General features: G+C 41.5%; 1 protein-coding gene across 1 annotated transcript; it reads left to right on the forward strand.

The window, feature by feature from the left end:
* Positions 1–1,318: 1,318 nt before the first annotated feature.
* On the forward strand, positions 1,319–16,378 carry LOC308097517 (ceramide synthase 5-like). The gene is made up of 10 exons (XM_080445337.1): positions 1,319–1,592; positions 4,067–4,169; positions 7,075–7,205; positions 7,883–7,940; positions 8,201–8,251; positions 9,264–9,356; positions 11,431–11,559; positions 12,344–12,450; positions 13,086–13,242; positions 15,742–16,378. The coding sequence occupies exons 1-10, from the start codon at positions 1,417–1,419 to the stop codon at positions 15,934–15,936; spliced, it is 1,200 nt and encodes a 399-aa protein (XP_080301463.1). The 5' UTR covers positions 1,319–1,416; the 3' UTR covers positions 15,937–16,378.
* The last annotated feature ends 3,240 nt before the right edge of the window (positions 16,379–19,618 follow it).

Raw genomic sequence — 19,618 nt, forward strand, 5'->3', positions numbered from 1 at the left:
ACCAGGTCCATGAAAACAAGCTCAAAAGAAGCCAGTACACGACACGGGCCATTAAGACACAGCTATTTGAAAATAGATCATAACGCGTTGTGAGCTTGTAGATCTGCTATTTGTTGGGGGTCCCAGCTGGCACAACATATTTTCAGATGGGGGTCCGTGGACAAATGCATATTAATTTGGGGGGGGGGGGGGTCCTTCCTTGACATGAAAATATTTGAGAACCACTGGTTTAAACGACATTAGGAAACAAGCCCAAATAAGCAACTTACATACATTTTACAAGCAACTTTACAGAAAAACTACACCTGAAACATGACTGTCATATCATGACAGTCATGGATGAACTTCAACATAATGTTTGCACTTTTTCCCTTTTTGGTCCGTACATCTACATCAATGTTCATATTTATAATATAAAGTGCTTAACTCATGGCCTCGGATGTTAAAATTATGTTCGGGCCCTCAGAAGTACCTGTATTTTCTGTATCGTTCAATAAAAAGCATTTTAATCCGATCGGCAGCCATTTTCTTCGTATTTCCTCCATATGCTTTAAACCACGCGACCCTATCGGTTGGGACGTGTATTGCACTCTGATACATTATAACTATGACAAAATGGCCACTGATCGGATTAAAATGTTTGTTATTGAACAACTGAACAACACGGAATATACAGGTATTTCTGAGGAACCGTACACAATTCTATGGTCTGTGGCCACAAGTTAAGCACTTTATATTTGAAATCCAAATGCTTATCTAGATGTACGGGCCCGTACATGGAGAAAGTGCAAACACCAGGACCAGGTTGACGGTCGTGACGGACGACCGTCGTGTGGATCCACGACTAACAGAAAAGCAAGCCCGAAGTCGCTTATAATAAGCAGACCTGACAACACTGGAGGAACAACCTACCTCCCCCGACCAGTTCAGTGGGTGTTGCCTCTGTCTGTGTGTGTGTGTGTGTGTGTGTGTGTGTGTCGCCCTTTAGCGGTCTGTGTGCAGCAGTCTGCCAACATCACAGGCCCTGTGTCTGTGTGTGTGTGTGTCTGTGTGTGTGTGTGTGTGTGTGTGTGTGTGTGTGTGTGTGTGTGTGTGTGTGTGTGTGTGTGAGAGAGTGTGTGTGTGTGTGTGTGGTGATGTTTGACAAGGAGGAGGAGGTGGAAAGAACTCCTGCTTCTCCTTCACTCTGAGAGGAGAGAGAGAGAGAGCTGCTATAACTTTAGACCAGAGTCTCTAGAGGCTCAGTTCAGTCAGTGTGTCTTTATATCTGTATACCTACTTACTACTGGTTGGATTGTAGGCAGGGCTTCTTTATACCTACTACTACTTGGATTGTAGGCTGGTGTGTCTTTACACTGTAGGCAGGGTGTCTTAATACCTACTGCTGGTTGGATTACGACCAGTCATTGTTCCCCAATGACTGACTTCATCTCATCCTGGTTCTGGAGTGAGAGCTTCTGGCTTCCAGGCAATGTGACGTGGGCTGACCTGGAGCATCCACCACCCGGGGTGGAGTGGCCCCGAGCGGGCCACCTCGCCTGGGCCCTGCCCCTGGCCCTGGGGGTCCTGGCTGTCCGTCAGGTGTTTGAGAGGTAAGCCCCCCCCCCAACCCCACGTGTTTGTTTTGTTGATATTATTATCTCTGATTGTGTTCATGTTTTTTTACAGAATGCAGATTTTTTTTTTTTTTTTTTTTTTTTTTTAAAGATCCTACAATGTCAACATGTGCATGTATGTATGTGTGGTGTGTGTGTGTGTGTGTGTGTGTGTGTGTGTGTGTGTGTGTGTGTTAGACCAGTGGTTCCCTTAGCTTCCCTTAACTCTGACAGCATACAAATGGAACCAAATGGACCCTTCCATTTGTATGCTGTCAGAGTTACAGACTCGTAAGGGTCAATTTAGAACCACTAAAGGAACCCAGAGAGTCCCTGGAATCCACTTTGAGAACCACTGTGTTAGACAAGACTAGAGCATTGTCTAAAACATCCTGCTCTTGTATCCAGGGTCAGCTCATAAAGTTAGATCCAAGGTTCACGGTTTGGTTTATTGTCTCCTGCACTAAGCTGAGCTGTTAACTTCTAGAGCCCCTCATCAGCGTGGACAATAAGATCAAAGTGTGCTCATAATGGAGGAAAAGAAGCCATTCAAAATAGCACATGTTGCAATGCAAAGTGCAATAAACTCAAATAAAAGTGATTTTAAATTTGGGAGGATGCTGCATAAAGCTGAATTTGTTACAGTATTGTTGTTGGCATCTTGTTTCCCTGTTTATTAAGGACACTCTGTTTGCATTGGAAATGTACCAAACAAATCACAGTCATAGCTACAGCATATTGTACACAAGACACTTTTATGACTCATGAATCAGCATTATAAAGCTTTTAATAGCCACCAAGTTTATTTACTTGTTCCACGGTCACACCTTTTTACACAGAACTTGCACACTCAGTCTCACGTCACGTGTCAAGTATAATAAGTCATCTCTTTGCAGAGAGAAATGCATTTCTAACTGGGGGCCAAACACGTTCCTTTTCTTGGATATTTTTTTTTTTTTTACTGCAAGGAGATGGTCTGTTATGTTTGCATACATACGAGAAGGACATGTGATTATTAGGACATGTGTTTCTGCTGTGTTTCTCGTTTGGCTTACTTAGTTACTATTTGTCCAGGACACACACACACACACACACACACACACACACACACACACACACACACACACACACACACACACACACACACACACACACACACACACACACACACACACAGGACACAAGCTGTGCATTCAGTAGTCTCGTGTTCAAAATTAACATAATTGTTTGCCTTATTACTACAATTTGGCCGTGTGGGAGAGCTCCCGGTCACAAATGCAATTCTGCAGCCGGCAAAATTGCATTTGTGAGTGACTGGGGCAACGGCTTTGCGCTGCTGCAGCACAAAATTGTAAGAATGCAACAATATTTCACTTATTGTGACCGGACACACACATGCCTTGCTTTGCAACGTGAGTTGTAAGAATGTAACAATGGACCAGCCTGCCTGGACCTTGGTGAAGACACAAAGCATGTGATCTTATACGACGACAGCCATCAGTGTTTTGGTTAGGCTGTTTGGTTTGGTTTAGAGAATGTGACTTACCAGTCCTCCTGTCACATGACAGGCTGCCCATCACCCTATTGAGACCTAGTGCTACATTCCTCAGGATTCTCTCTCTCTCTCTCTCTCTCTCTGTTGACTGCATCTATTCTTTAGTCCCCCCCCCCTCTCTCCCCCTAAACTTTAGTTCAGGGGTCTTCATTCAACGTTTTTCAGCCCAAGGACCCCCTAGCTGAGAGACAGATGAAGCAGGGACCCCCCACCACTACATATTGTAGAACATTGTGGATTCATGTTAATATGTATTTTCAGACAGTTAACATTTTAAACCCTCAATATTGAATCAACTTGACCATTGGCTCTGTACTTGGTCTGCTCTCTTTTCCGATCTACTGAATAGCCGATCTACAAGCTCACAACGCCTTGCAGTGCAAGGCGTTGTGAGCTTGTAGCTCTGCTATTTTCGGCTAATGTTCCCCATCACACAAACTCTGAGGACCCCCTGTTAAAGACCCCTGCTTTAGTTGACTGGATTCCCTCTAACACTAGGCCCCCTCTTGGTTCCGCTCTACACTAAAAAAACACAAAGTGTGAGCTTGTAGATTAGGTTATTTTCGCCCACAGAATAGGCATGCTAGGGTTCAAGTGGTTGAAGAAGGCCAGTGTTTCTCAAACCTTTTTCATGTGAAGGACATGCTGCTGGAGAGACCCCCACTGGAACTCCCTCAAGGACCCGTGGGGGTCCCCGTACCCCCACCACTGGTTGAATGAGGTCCCCCCGAAGTAGAACTTAGCTAAATGGTTCCATCTATTCACATAACCTGTACTACATGTTTGGTCAGTCTCTCACTGACTCACTCCCTGTCTCTGAATCTCTCTTTTATGAACACACCACCTCCCATATCCCGTCCCCGCCCCTCTTTTTTTCTCTCCATGTGTGTGTGTGTGTGTGTGTGTGTGTGCATAGGCTGGTGGCCAAACCCTGTGCCCACATATTTCACATTCAGGCAGGAGCGAGTCGACCGGCCCAGCCCAACGCTGTCCTGGAGAGGCTGTTCGCGTCCACCAGGGTACATACACACACATACACAACAAGGCCTCAGTCCCATGTTTACGTCCTGTCACTAAGTAACACGGTCGGAACATTGACACAACGATGATGTTTTCTGCATTTGACCAGTGGTGGAAAAAGTACTGAAAGTAAAAGTATCAATACCACTTTGTAGAAGTACTCTGTTACAAGTAAAAGGCCTGTGTTCAAAATGTTACTTGAGAAAAAATAAAAAGGATTGGCATCAAAATGTACTTAAAGTACCAAAAGTAAAAGTACTAGAATGTTTGAAAATAGCCGATCTACAAGCTCGCGGCGCGTTGTGAGCTTGTAAATCGGCTATTTTCAAATAGCCTATGTATAATATAGAGCTAAAGTGGTTAATGTGTGTTTTATAATATAATAATTTATATCTGCAAAGTAACTAGTAACTAAAGTTTTCAAATAATTGTAGTGGAGTAAATGTACAATATATCCTCTGAGATGTAGTGGAGTAGAAGTAAAAGTACTGAAAATTGGAAATACTCCAGTAAAGTAAAAGTTCCTCAAAATTGTACTTAAGTACAGTACTTGAGTAAACTTTACACCACTGGTACATACATACACAACAAGGCCTCAGTTTCATGTTTACGTCCTGTCACTAAGTAACGGAACATTGACACAACGATGATGTTTTCTGCATTTGAAAGGCACCAAAACTCTCCTAACACTCACATGTTGTTGACCAAAAGAATGTATCGATATTCCAGCACACTAAGATACTAAGAAGATTGATTTGACACTTATTTTATGAACACAAATACGTGAAGGAAGGAACAAGCGTTTTGATGCTTCATCACATTTGCCCGGTGCTTGTTCACCTATTAGCTGTGCCTTTAAATAATCATGTGCTGATTGGCAGAGAATCCAATAGGTAAACAAAGTAAACAATAATAGGCAGTACTGTGAATCTGTTGGATTCTACCCTAATCAGCAGCACCTGATTATTTAATCACTTAAACCCTTGACTGGAGTCTCCAAGGGGTCTATACTTGATATACCAAATCTCTTCACCGTAAATAGCTGATCGTTGTGAGCCATTTTCACGTAATGTTGGCCTGTGCACAACTGTAGTTCCCTTTCCCAGACGGTGGCATAAACATGTCCTGTTCCAGGTCAGTTTGTCATAGCTTCATTTAATTGGCTCAGCAGCAGATGTGAACCCGGAAACGCATGATATGAAGGTGTCATGGGTTCACCGGGTTCAAATCGGCTGCTGAGCCAATCAAATGAAGCCTAGCCATGCCAAACTGACCCAGAACTAGAAATGTTCATTCATGCCACCTTGGAAATGAGATAAAAAGGGAACTACAGTTCAGCACAGATGAGATAAAAAGGGAACTTCAGTTTTAAGCACAGAGCCTATCTTAACCCATCAAGACAGGGAACGCATCTGTGTGTAATTATTTTAATTTCTTTGGCTATTCAAAAATAGCAGATATACAAGCTCATAGTGCCGCCCGCGCTACAAGCTTGTAGATCTGATTTATTTTTTTAATATAGTGAACATTTGTGCAAATCTTTGAATATATAAGTTTTTCAAAGTGACATTTTTTACTAAAATCTTTGCTTCTGGGTATTCTACAAATGTCTTCTAAATCCTAACAGTTTAAAAAAGAAATAGTTGCTATATATCAGTGGTTCTCAAACTGTTTTCATGTCAAGGACCCCCAAAATGATATGTATTTGTCCGCGGACCCCCATCTCAAAATATGTTGTTCTAGGAACCCCCAGAAGCAAACATTTGAGTAAAGAAATTATACTGTGTATATATTCAAAGATTTGCAAAGATTTTCACGATTTTTCAAAAAAATAGCAGCGCACTATGAGCTTGTAGATCTGCTATTTTTGAACAGCCCAAAGCAATCTAAAAATGACACAGATGCGTTCCCCGGTCTCAATGGGTTAAAGGCACATCATGATCTGATGGCAATCAAGCACATAGCCAATCTGTCCGATGAAGCATTGCAAGCATGTAGCTGTAGCTCTGCTCCCTCTTGCTTTTAATGTCATCTGATCGTGTCAAGTCCCCAGTGTGCTGGAACATAGAGGCTGTGGTTTAACCCTAGTGCCCAGGGCCAGTTGCACCACCTCACACTAAGTTCAAACTTAGGCCCCTATTCAGGGTGAAATTTGAACAAACCACTAATTAAGGATTTCGGACTAGGCAAGAGGCGTTTCCCAGCAAAATTCGGTATTCTATGGCACCCCTCTCACCCGCCAAACACCTGAGCTACCCGTTACATTATGCATAGGTGTGGTTTGGACGTTACAATGATAAAACCAATCACCGTGCCAGAAGCCATTGCCTTTAAGAGAAGACTGCGCTAGCCGTCATCCCCGATCCAATATATGCTCTATATATGCTCTAGCCTATCTCCCTGTCTGCAGTCTCTGCACTGTTGCCTGGTCTGATTATTATAAGCCACATTGGGCTTGTTTTCCTTCTTTTATTTTATTTTATCCAAATACATTTTTATATTAATTTGTAGCCTATTGTGTTCACAATAAGCTTGTCATATTAGTCAGATCCGGAATAGTATATGGAATACTAATACTCGGTGCCGCGCTATGAGCTTGTAGATCAGCTATTTTTGAATAGCCAAAGAAATCTAAAATGACACAGATACTTTCCCGGATTGAATGTTTTTAAGCTATAACTAGGCTAAGTTTGAACTTAGTGTGAGGTGGTGCAACTGGCCCCATGGAGACGAGCATACTGCTGTGCATGTGGTATCTTCACTTTTTTAAATAAATGCTAATCCCTTCTTTGCATGTCAGCATTGCATCATACACGCATTGTTTCTCCTGAATGCAAAACACCTTTTTAAACTGGCTTCTTCCTCTTCTGTGGTGTCCTCCTGTCCACCTTTTTTATTTTATAGAGTCCAGATGACAGGCAACTGGAGGGGCTGTCCAAGCAGCTGGACTGGGACCAGCGGAAGTTACAGAGATGGTTTCGCCTGCGGCGGAACCAGGACAAGCCCAGTGTACTCAAAAAGTTCTGCGAGAGCATGTAAGTTCAACGAGGACGACGACATTCTGACCTTTGAGTTGCTGCAAAGACAGACCAACTTCAACCACCTAAACCAGTGGTCCGGGGACCACCAGTGGTCCTTTGGGGTGTACCAGGGGGTCCCCAGGGAAATTAGTTAACATAGCGTCACAATCATTTTTAACCACTTAGCTTCGGCTATTCAAAAATAGCATATCTACAAGCTCATAGCACGGCACCGAGTGCCGCGCTATGAGCTTGTAGATCTGACTATTTTTGAAAAATCTTAAAAATGTGTGCAAATCTTTGAATATATATATATTTTAAAGCTAACATTTTTAACTCAAATCTTTGCTTCTGGGTGTCCCTGGCACAAAACATTTTCATATGGGGGTCCGCGGCCAAATGTTTATCAATTTAGGGGTCCTTGGCATGAAAAAGGTTGAAAACCACTGACCTAAGCCATATAATGATGATGCTTTGTCGTATGACGAGTAGCAAAAATAACCGAACTTCCAAGCTTTCAGTTGAACATTTTGATTTTTAAATTTGGTTTTTGAAAAGTTTCCAAAATGTTCACATGACAACATGCCCACAATGAGGAAGTGGACGATAGTTTGAATCGTTCCAACTTTGAGCAGATTCTTTGTTTTTACATTGTTCTGCTTTCCTAACGTTCCTCTTTTGTTCCCGTTTAGGTGGAGGTTAACGTTTTACTTTTGGATATTTATCTACGCAATGCGGCATCTGTGGGTGGTGAGTTTAACTGGCATACACACACGCAGTGCCTTTTAATTCAGCGTGAAACATTCTAAACATTGTTTGTTGGCCACGAAACCTGCCGACTCTCGCAGTGAATTGACAGAACGTGCCAAAGTTGCACCATTCAGGCCCGTATGGGAGGCAAAAGAATGTGTTACCTTGGAGGCCTATTCTTACGTCAGACACGGGTTCCTTCATTTGAATTGAATTGAATTTGCACATTATTTAAATGATGTCTTGGTGTCTCCCTTCAGTCTCCTTGGATGTGGAATACCAGAGAGTGCTGGTACAACTACCCTTTCCAGGTGAAAGATTTTACCCCTCTAACCCTAAATGTCATGTTTAATAGACATAAATATGTGACTGCAGGGGCAGTACGTCAACACCACCATACATTTATTATGTGGGGAAGCTAGCAACTGCTGGAAATGTGTGTGTGTGTGTGTGTGTGTGTGTGTGTGTGTGTGTGTGTGTGTGTGTGTGTGTGTGTGTGTGTGTGTGTGTGTGTGTGTGTGTGTGTGTGTGTGTGTGTGTGTGTGTGTGTGTGTGTGTGTGTGTGTGTGTGTGTGTGTCAGTCACACACACACTACTGGCCAATCGCAGCGTGTCTTTTCCGGGAATTGTCGGAATCTAGTTGTATAAAAATCTAACAGGAATTTTATTTTTATACAACTAGATTCTGACAAATACAGTACTGTGTGTGTTTCGTGTGTAGACGTTCAGCAAAGCCGGATGCACGGTGCACGGTGGATTCAAACGCACCACCTTCGCGGTGGTGGGCAGGCACTTTACCACCGCGCCACCCGAGCGCCAGTATAACGTAGTTTGTTATTATGAAAACCCAAACGTTCTATTGTAACAAACCAAACCGCTTGTAAATCGGTATTCAGCGAGTTATATTATTTTAATTGTGGGCGGAGCTTGCCCCTGCCAATATGTCGGCCGTGGTGATGACTCATCCACTCAGCCAATGCGGGTATCTATGTGCACATCGTTTCTGTCGGGGTGGAAACCACAAATGTCCAAAACTGTTACTTTTCAGAAAATAGCAAAAGTAGCACATCGACAAGCTTAAAAAAACAGCTTGTAGATCTGCTACTCTTTGATGCTTTTGTGTGACGCTGTAGTACGATCAAGCAAGGCATTCATTTACAAAAGAAACACACACACCTGCCCGACAGCAAGCAACGACATATCTTCTGGTTTAGGCCTTATATTGTGAGGGGGATTATGAGGGAATTACCGCAATGTTGTCTTAGTCGGGGCAACATTTTTGACTCGTGTGTCATTATTTTCTTTCGCAACTCCCTCCCACAGCCTCTGAGTCCTGGCCAGCACAACTACTATATCGCTGAGCTGGCCTTCTATTGGTCGCTCATGTTCTCCCAGTTCACGGACATCAAACGGAAGGTGAGTCCTTTGACACGGCGCTATTGGTTGCGGCGTTTCAATAGGCTGAATTTCCAGATTTTCCTGAGACTTTGCCTGTCTGTCGTGTGTGTGTGTGTGCGCACACACATTCACGCCTGACGACGTGATCCTGCTTAAGATATTTTCAAGCTAATCATATTTAAAATAGCCGGAACATCCTGATATTCCTGATATTCTTTTGTCAGTCTGTCATGCGCAACCACCCATCCACAAAGACAACACCACGCATCACATCATGCTTAAGATATGTTCAGGCTAGTCACACGCTTATTACTACACACGTGTGTGTCACACAAGCAAAGCAACTGGGGCACCGAGTTGCTAGCCTGGCTCCACCCCCTGAATCCTTTGCCTAGCATTCAGGGTCTGGTGACGCTGTCGAAGGCGGGTGTTTCTCGGTTGAAAATCTGTACGACGAATAGGGATCGGGATAATCCAGTATGAACCAATCGCGTTGGTTCATAGTCCCACTTTGGCCACGCCCCCATCTCAGAACTCGGCTGCATTGAAAGGGCTTTCAGACTGAATAATGGAGTGAAACGAAATGAATATTCAGGCTGAGTGTCAGGCTACCGAGTTGCTGCAAACACAGATCAACTTCAACCACTTAAAGGGCTAGTTCACCAACAAAATGACTTTTTGTCTATGGATTAGTCACCCCATGGAGACTTGAATTCAAGGATATTCTTCAGTTTTTGTCACATTCCTAAGCCAATAATTATATGACCGGCAGCAGTTCCGGTAGGAGACACAAAGAGTCTCTTTTGTGTCTCTACCGGAACCGCTGCGTAACGGTCCGCTGGTCATCAAATTATTGGCTTAGGAATGAGACAAAAACAAAAAAATATCCATGAATTCAAGTCTCCATGGGGTGACTAATCGATAGGAGAAAAAATAAGTAATGTTTGGGGTGAACTATCCCTTTTAAGCCCCATATAATGATGCTTTGTAGTATGACGAGTAGCAAAAATAACTGTACTTCCAAGCTTTCAATTGAACATGTAGATCTTCTATTTTTGAACATTTAGATTTTTAAAGTTGGACGTTTTTTTTTAAAGTTTCCAAAATGTTCACATGACAACATGACAAAATGACAACATGCCCTCAATGAGGAAGTGGACAATGGTTTGAATCGTTCCATCTCTGAGCACCATGCCTCAGCACCATGCATCAGCACCATGCATCAGCACCATGCATCAGCACCATGCATCAGCACCAACATCCCAGTCACTGCAAGAGTGATTTGCGTCAGTTAACCCATTAAGACTGGGAACGCATCTGTGTCATTTTAGATTTCTTTGGCTATTCAAAAATAGCAGATCTACAAGCTCATAGCGCTGCACTATGAGCTTGTACTGTAGATCTGCATTTTTTTTGAAAAATTGTGCAAATCTTTGAATATATATATATACATTTTCAACTCCAATATTTGCTTCTGGGGGGTCACTGGAACAAAACATTTTGAGGTCCGCGGCCAAATACATATCTAAAATGTTTTTACTAAATCCTAACAGTTTGTTGCTATATCAGTGGTGCTCCAACATTTTCATATCAAGGACCCCCAGAATGATATGTATTTGGCCGTGGACCCCCAGCTCAAAATATGTTGTTCCAGGGACCCCCCAGAAGCACAGATTTGAGTTAAAAATGTTGCTTTAAAAAATATATATATTCAAAGATTTGCAAAAATATTCACGATTCCTCAAAAATAGCAGATCTACAAGCTCATAGCCGCGCTATGAGCTTGTAGATCTGCTATTTTTGAATAGCCAAAGTATAAAATAATGGTTATAGCTCAAATCTAAAATGACACAGATGCGTTTCAGGTCCTAATGGACATGCTGTGTGTCTAGTTCAAGGTTAAGCGTTCTTATTGTCACGTGTAATTACCATACAGCAGTGGCAAATGGAAGTGAAACAAAGTGACATATTTGTACTTGTAGCTCTACTCTCAGTTCCATCCTACCAACATCTACCTGTAGCATCCTGTCCACCCTGTCATCTCCATTCATCTCCCTGATTTGTCTCATTTTCCCCCCTCATCTCACCACAGGATCACCTCATCATGCTGGTCCATCACCTAGCCACCATAACCCTCATTTCTTTCTCCTACGCCAACAACATGCTGCGGGCAGGAACGCTGGTCATGGCGGTCCACGATGCATCCGACATCGTGCTTGAGGTACAAGACTTAAAGACCAATAAAAACATATGTTAACCACTTAAGACCTATTTTAACCCATTAAGACCGGGAACGCATCTGTGTCACTAAGATTTCTTTGGCTATTTAAAAAATAGCAGATCTACAAGCTCCTAGCGCTGCACCGAGTGCCGTGCTACAAGCTCTTTTTTCCCTTTTTTTAAATGTGTGCAAATCTTTGAATATATATATATATATATATGTTTTAAATCGAAAATGTTGTACTCCGATCTGTGCTTCTGGGGGTCCCTGGAAGAACATATTTTGAGATGGGGGGTCCTCGGTCAAATACATATCATTTTGGGGGTCCTTGACATGTAAAAGTTGGAGCACCACTGATATAGCAACATACTGTTAGGATTTAGAAAACATTTTTAGATATGTATTTGGCCGCGGACCCCCCATCTAAAAATGTTTTGTTCCAGGGACCCCCCAGAGGCAAAGATTTCAGTTAAAAATGTTTGCTTTGAAAGAATATATATATTCAAAGATTTGCACACATTTTCACGATTTTTCAAAAATAGCAGATCTACAAGTTCATAGCGCGGCACGAGCTTGTAGATCTGCTATTTTTTGATTAGCCAAAGAAATAAATAAAAAATGACACAGATTTGTTCCCGGTCCTAATGGATTAAACCCTATTTAAAGAAGTATTTAAAAAGTCCTGTAATCTGAGGCCGGCTTCTCACTTTGTGTGTTTTTTTTATTTGGTTTGTTGTTTTTTAATCACACTTGATTTATTCATGTGTAATTCATTCCCTAAAAGTTTGCCAAGCTGTGCAACTACGCCAAGTACCAGCGTCTCTGTGACGGCCTGTTTGTGGTGTTCGCACTGAGCTTCTTCATCACCCGCCTCGTCATCTACCCGTTCTGGTGAGAACCGCTTTCTCAACTAAACCATGTCATGTTTTGGTGTTCTGTGTTAAGTCACTTTTGATGACCAGCAATTTGTTGTTGTTGGGCAGATAAACCTCTTATCTCCATATTTGAACTGTTTGTGGGGTTTTTGTCCGTAAAATTAGATGACCAGCGGACCGGTAGGCAGCGGTTTCCGGTAGGAGACTCTTTGTGTCTCCTACCGGAACCGCTGCCGGTCATCAAATTATTGGCTTAGGAATGTGACAAAAAGTCTCCATAGGGTGACTAATTGATAGAAAAAAAGTCCTTTTGGGGGTAAACTATCTCTTTTAATGTCCTACCTACTTGATCATATTACAGCGTCACACAAAAGCATAAAAAAGTAGCAGATCTACAAGCTCGAAACGACCGAGCTTGTAGATCTGCTACTTTTGAATCCTGAAAAGTAACAGTTTTGGACATATAAATAACGTGTGTGTGTGTGTGTGTGTGTGTGTGTGTGTGTGTGTGTGTGTGTGTGTGTGTGTGTGTGTGTGTGTGTGTGTGTGTGTGTGTGTGTGTGTGTGTGTGTGTGTGTGTGTGTGTGTGTGTGTGTGTGTGTGTGTGTGTGTGTGTGTGCGTGCGTGCGTGCGTGCGTGCGGTACTGGTAGGGTTGTGAACAGCGTTCTGTTTGAGAGCTGGGAGATCATTGGCCCGTACCGGTCGTGGGGTCTGCTGAACGGCTTGCTGCTGGTCCTGCAGTGTCTTCACATCATCTGGTTCTACACCATCTCTCGCATGGCCGTCAACGCCATCTTCAAGGGAAAGGTACTTTGCTAAGACCAGTGGTGGGAAAAGTAATCAAATATTTTACTTAAGTAAAAGTATCAATACTGCAATGTAGATACTCTGTTACAAGTAAAAGTCCGGAATTCTAAACTTACTTGAGTAAAAGTACAAACGTATTGGCATCAAAATGTACTTAAAGTACCGATTATGTCCCAAATGTTCTATCGTGTTCTCGTCCTGCCAAGATATCACAATTTAATTGTGGAATATCTGAATTTGGAAATATCACAATATTCGGTTTGATTGGAAATCGGCCTAACGTCTAGCAATGAGCGGAATCGTGTACGGCCCAATTCCAATGGACCGCTTATCCCATTACGACCGGGAATGCATCGATGTAATTTTAGATTTCTTTGGCTATTCAAAAATAGCAGATATTAGATCATAGAAATTATTGTCATTTAATAATTTTACACATAAAAATAGCAGAAATAGCTGATCTACAAGCTTACAACGCGTCACAAAGTGACGCGTTCTAAGCTTGTAGATCAGCTATTTCTGCTTTTTTTATATTTGAAAATGGGTGAGCATTTTTCAACATAGAAACGATTATGCAAAAATAACTGTGATTATCTCAAATAATAGCGATTAGACGATTATGTAATAATTGTGACAGGCCTATGTGTGCATGGCGTGCATGAGATGGACAGGGTCCCCACGGTCATGAAATTCCTGGAAATATTTTGAAATAAAAATTAAAAAAATCCAGTACTGGAAAAGGTTTGGAATTGATCAAAGGTCCTGGAATTTATCATGGGTCCTGGAAAAATATTTGGCTATGCATTGTTTTTGGCTATTGATTTTGTTAATACAAAACATTTTCATAAACATGTATAACATTACACGAAATATGTAACATAAGTAGTTTTTCGCCGAACGGGCTGTGTGATGGCAGCCTAATGTCTCAATTGTTAGGTTGCACTGCATAGGGTGCCAGGTTGGTGTCACGTGATAAAAAGAACAGAGCTACAAGCTCACAACGTGCTGCAGCGTGATGAGCAGTTAGCTTGTAGAGCTGTTCGTTTGTCACGTGACACCAACCTGGCAACTTGTGCAGGTTGTGTGTTTGCTGTCCCAACAAACAATTGCGAGCAACATGTGAATAGTCGGTGAAGCGTAAACGAACACAGTTAAAATATATCGGTTGAACTAGTAGTATGATCCACAATGCCAGGGAAATGTTTGTTTAATAATTTGTGGCTTACAAATGAAAAATTTAAAGACTGGGTAAAGCGAGAAAAGGACCCGAATAGAGCTGGCTGGTTTTACATAATTATGTTCATCCCTCCTCGTGTCTGACAGTATCCTCTTGTTGAAAACTTAATAGGAAAAACATAGGAAAACCTACAACAAAAGTGTAATTTAAAACATCCTTGCATCCTTCATTACGTTTAAATTCATAAATGGGGCAAATGCAAGGCAATATTATTTAAAAAAAAATAAGTCATACGGATGCCATAATGAGTCTTGTATTCCAGTGAGCTATGCCCTAATTTTGCACAAAATTTTGAATGGAATTGTACCATTCTATATTATGCTTTATTTTTGCTACACTGCCTATGTTTGGGCATTGTACATAGGAGTAAGAGACACATTATTGAGCTGCATGATTGTTATATAGGCCTGGAAATTGGGCTAAATATTCTGGAAAAGTTTTGGAAAAGTTTTGGAAATTCATTGCTAAAAATGTGTGGGGACCCTGGATGGAGGTATTAGCCATGTCCTCAAGGCACACTTCAGTTCACACCCACATGAGTCAGAAATGCTGAGGAAAACGCATCCACTTCTTCTGACGCCTGTGTTTATTAAAGCCGTTACATAATTACTTGCGAGTGCTGACGTCTCCATTTGCTATTTTGGTGTCTTTTGGGTCAGTACCCATCCTGCTCTAAGACGTCTGAGTTCCGGTTTGACCGATATGCTTGTCTACAGTGGTGGAAGAAGTACTCAGATATTTTACTTAGTAAAAGTAGCAATACCACAATATAAAAATACTCTGTTACAGGTAAAAGGCCTGTGTTCAAAATGTTACTTGAGTAAAAGTACAAAAGTATTGGCATCAAAATATACTTAAAGTACCAAAAGTAAAAGTACTCAAATGTTGATAAAAATAGCAGATCTACAAGCTCACAACATGTCTCATCGCGACGCGTTGTGAGCTTATAGATCTGCTATTTTCAAATACTGTAGCCTATGTATAAAATGGGGCTGAAGTGGTTAATGCATGTTTTATAATATAATCATTTATATCTGCTGTGCAAAGTAACTAAAGTTTTCAAATAATTGTAGTGGAGTAAAAGTGCAATATTTGCCTCTAAGATGTAGTGGAGTAGAAGTAAAAAGACAATTGGAAATTCTCCAGTAAAGTAATAGTAAATGTACTTAGTTACTTTACACCACTGGATCCTGCTGGGTCTAACCTTAGATTACGCTGAGTCTAACCGATTCGACTAAACATATTCTTTTGTCATGTTTCAGGTGGAAAGGGACGACCGCAGTGACGTTGAGAGCAGCTCAGAGGAGGAGACGGACACCCACAGCAAACCTCGGCAACACAGCCCGAAACCAAAGGAGGAGAACGGAGCCAACGGTCGTTGTCTCGTCCACCGAGGAGAACCTCACGACCGCTCAGCGCCCACAGAGCTGGACAACGGTACCCAGACGCACCGCTGATGTGGCCCCTAAAAAAAAAACCTCTTCATCCCTGTGGGGGGCCGCGGGAACCTTCCTCCTGGTCCCTGTGACCTACTGAAAGAGCATCAGCTCTCTTCCCTTTTAGAATGAGTATTATTCCAGTTTAAGGGAGAGCGGAATAGACACAGGACAGTGTGTGTGTGGAGATCGTACTGCTATATCTGTGTGTGTTTGTGTTTATATGGAACAATGTTTGTGTCAGTTTCACTGGTCAAATTCATGTTTCATGTCATGTTTGTGGATAAGTCATATTTCTTACATGGCGACAGAGCTTTATCTATGAAATTGTGAATATATATTTGATGATTGTTGGAGATTTACAGTTCTTTTTTTTGTGTGCGTAACTTAACATGCTGCCCGTATTGATGAATATACTGCCTGGTTAATGTTAAAAGGACCAAATATTGAGTTGATTCTAATAAAAAAAAAGGTTTGTTTAGCAAATACAACGGTGTGTAACTAGCGGTTTGACCCTTGAACTAATGGTGCAGAAACTGAATGGTCAACTTGATTGTTGATTAACCTTGTGGGAATGCTCCGCTACAATGTAACCTCTTAACTCTCATTGTGTCACCATCGTAGAGCAACTGAAAAGCATCGTCACTGAAGTCATTATATTTCAGGCTGAACAAAGTGGGTCTACAAAAGCAGATATTAAGAAATAGTTTGAAAGTGCCTACATTAACCGTTTCTACGTACAATGCCATAAATGCAAAGATGCAGTGAATGAATTTAATGAGTTTTAAAGTAGGGATACACGCAGTGGTGTAAAGTACATTTACTCAAGTACTATACTTAAGTACACCTTTGAGGAATTCTTCCCATTTTCAGTACTTTTACTCCACTACAATTATTTGACGGCTTTAGTTACTAGTTACTTTGCAGGTTTAGATTATCACAAAACATACATTAACCACTTCAGCCCTATATACATTTCGGCCATTTGAAAATAGCCGATCTACAAGCTCGACGCATTGTGAGCTTGTAGATCTGCTATTTTCAAATGATGTTTATAATTTTTAACTTGTGAAATGGGACATTCTGCACACTGAGTTACTTTTGATACTTTAAGTATATTTTGATGCCAATACTTTTGTACTTGTACTCAAGTAAAAAATTTTTACCGGACTTTTACTTGTAGCAGTATTTCTACACTGCAATATTGATACTTTTACTTGAGTAAAAAATGTGTAATTGTAGTGAAATTCTTTCCTTACCCGGGCCCGGGCTATGTGGAGAACACGAGAGGAAAAAAGGAAAGTGGGGCCGTACTTGTGACTGCAGCTTACAAAGTGGATTGTGTAGAACTCTAATTATGGCTTTCTGAAGAACAAAAACATACTGACAGAATGCTGAAGAGGAGAGGAAGGACCTTCTGACTCTGTACGGAGCTAAATGAGGGGTTTTGACAAACTAACAGGCAGTCTAGGACTCCTGTTAACTCTGTTAGATTACATTACAGTCATTTAGCAGACGCTTTTATCCAAAGCGACTTACAGTCAGTGCATTCAACATAGATAGGGAACGAAAGGAGCCAGTTGCACCACCTCACACTAAGTTCAAACTTAGCCTAGTTATAGCTTAAATGGCTTTTAAAAAAACGTTTAGACCGGGAAAGTATTGGTGTCATTTTTTAGCTTGAGCTTTGAGCTATGAGCTTGTAGATCTACTATTTTTTAGAAAAATCGTGAATATTTGTGCAAATCTTTAAATATATATTTGTATATTCTTTTACATTTGTAACATATTTTTGTTCCAGGGACCCCCAGAAGCAAAGATTTGAGTTCTATATATATTCAAAGATTTGCACACATTTTCACGATTTTTCAAAAATAGCAGATCTACAAGCTCATAAGGAGCAAGAAAAAGAAAAAGGCCCGTGTTCAAAATTTTACTTGAGTAAAAGTACAAAAGTATTGGCATCAAAATATACCTAGGTACCAGAAGTAGAAGTACTAAAATGGCAAAAATAGCAGATCTACAAGCTCACAACAAGTTGCATCACGGCGCGTTGTGAGCTTGTAGATCGGCTATTTTCAAATAGTCTAGGTATAAAATAGGGCTAAAGTGGTTAATGTATGTTTTATAATGTAATAATTTATATCTGCAAAGTAACTAGTAACTAAAGTTTTCAAATAATTGTAGTGGAGTAAAAGTACAATATTTGCCTCTTGAGATGTAGTATTGAAAATTGGAAATACTCCAGTAAAGTATATATATACCTCAAGTACAGTACTTGAGTAAATGTACTTAGTTACTTTACACCACTGCCGCCTTCTAGAAACCCGGGACTAGTGTTATGCACAGAGACTTTTTTTCTTGAGCCCCCCCTTGAGCCTTAACCTTTTGACCCCGGGGGGCCTTGTTCAGGATTCCATCTCTGACCTCAGTCAGCACCAAGAGAGTAGTTGATGAAGCGTATAACTAATGGTGCATTTACTGGAAGGTGGACAATGTGATGTGTGTTCACACTGGCCACAAGATGTATGGAAGATCAAGAAATGACTTAACCGCATATTCTGGGGGCAAACATTTGCAGAAAATAGCCGATCTACAAGCTCACAACAGGTTGCATTGTGACTGACCAGTTACTTTGTAGATTTTTGATTATTATAACACCCCTATATACAGTTAGGCCATTTGAAAATAGCCGATCTACAAGCTCACAATGTGTCGCATTGTGAGCTTGTAGATCTGCTATTTTCAAAAGATTTTCTACTTTCGGTACTTTAAGTACATTTTGATACCAATACTTTTGTACTTTTACGCAAGTACATTTTTAATTCAGGACTTTTACTTGTAACAGAGTATTTCTGCATTGCGGTATTGATACTTTTACTTACTTTTAAGTAAAAAATGTGAGTGCTTTTTCCATCACTGCCAAATACAGAGCTGACCCCAGTTTACCAAGTATAGAGGGTTTAAGTGGTTAAAATAACAATAACAACTAACATCTATTACAGAAATAGGAATCAGACGATGAACCAAATGCTTCAAAAAGCCAAGCTTTATTCCAACAGTTTGACGTTCAGAACGTCCATCAGAACCCATGTGTGCCCCCTCAATGGCCCGTTTAACCCAAGACCGGGAACGCATCTGTGTCATTTTAAGATTTCTTTGGCTATTCAAAAATAGCAGATCTACAAGCTCATAGAGCTTGTATATCTGCTATTTTTGACAATCTTAAAATGACACAGATGCATTCCCGGATTGAATGGGTTAAAATGAGCAGCCTGGACACAGGTGTGCTGTATTGTTTTCCATATAGGCTGTTTGGGGGGGAGGAGGAGCGCTTGTTGTCGTTACCTCAGACGCCGCAGGCGTTGAGGCTCCGCTAGCCCCGCCCTCAGGCGAGTGGCTGAGGCGAGCCAGCCGATTGGCCGAGCACACCCAACGAGCGGCAAGCGGTGGCGGAGGGAATCGTTCATCACGTGAGGCAAAACAACCGCTCCCCCGTCTCAGCCAATTGGCTCCATGCACAGCAGCCATTTTGGAAATAAATTGGGCCTCTTTCTTACTTCCTTCACAGGTGTTACCAATGACGCTAATGAAGGCTCTGTTCCATTCTGGTCAAACAGAGTCAGGGTGCTGATATTGTGCATGTTGGCTCACTGTAAACACTCTGCTACACTAGTGGGTCTTGAAGTGTGGTCCAGGGACC

This window comes from Gymnoscopelus braueri (assembly GCF_963280865.1).
Source record: "Gymnoscopelus braueri genome assembly, chromosome: 12".
Classification (NCBI taxonomy): domain Eukaryota; kingdom Metazoa; phylum Chordata; class Actinopteri; order Myctophiformes; family Myctophidae; genus Gymnoscopelus; species Gymnoscopelus braueri.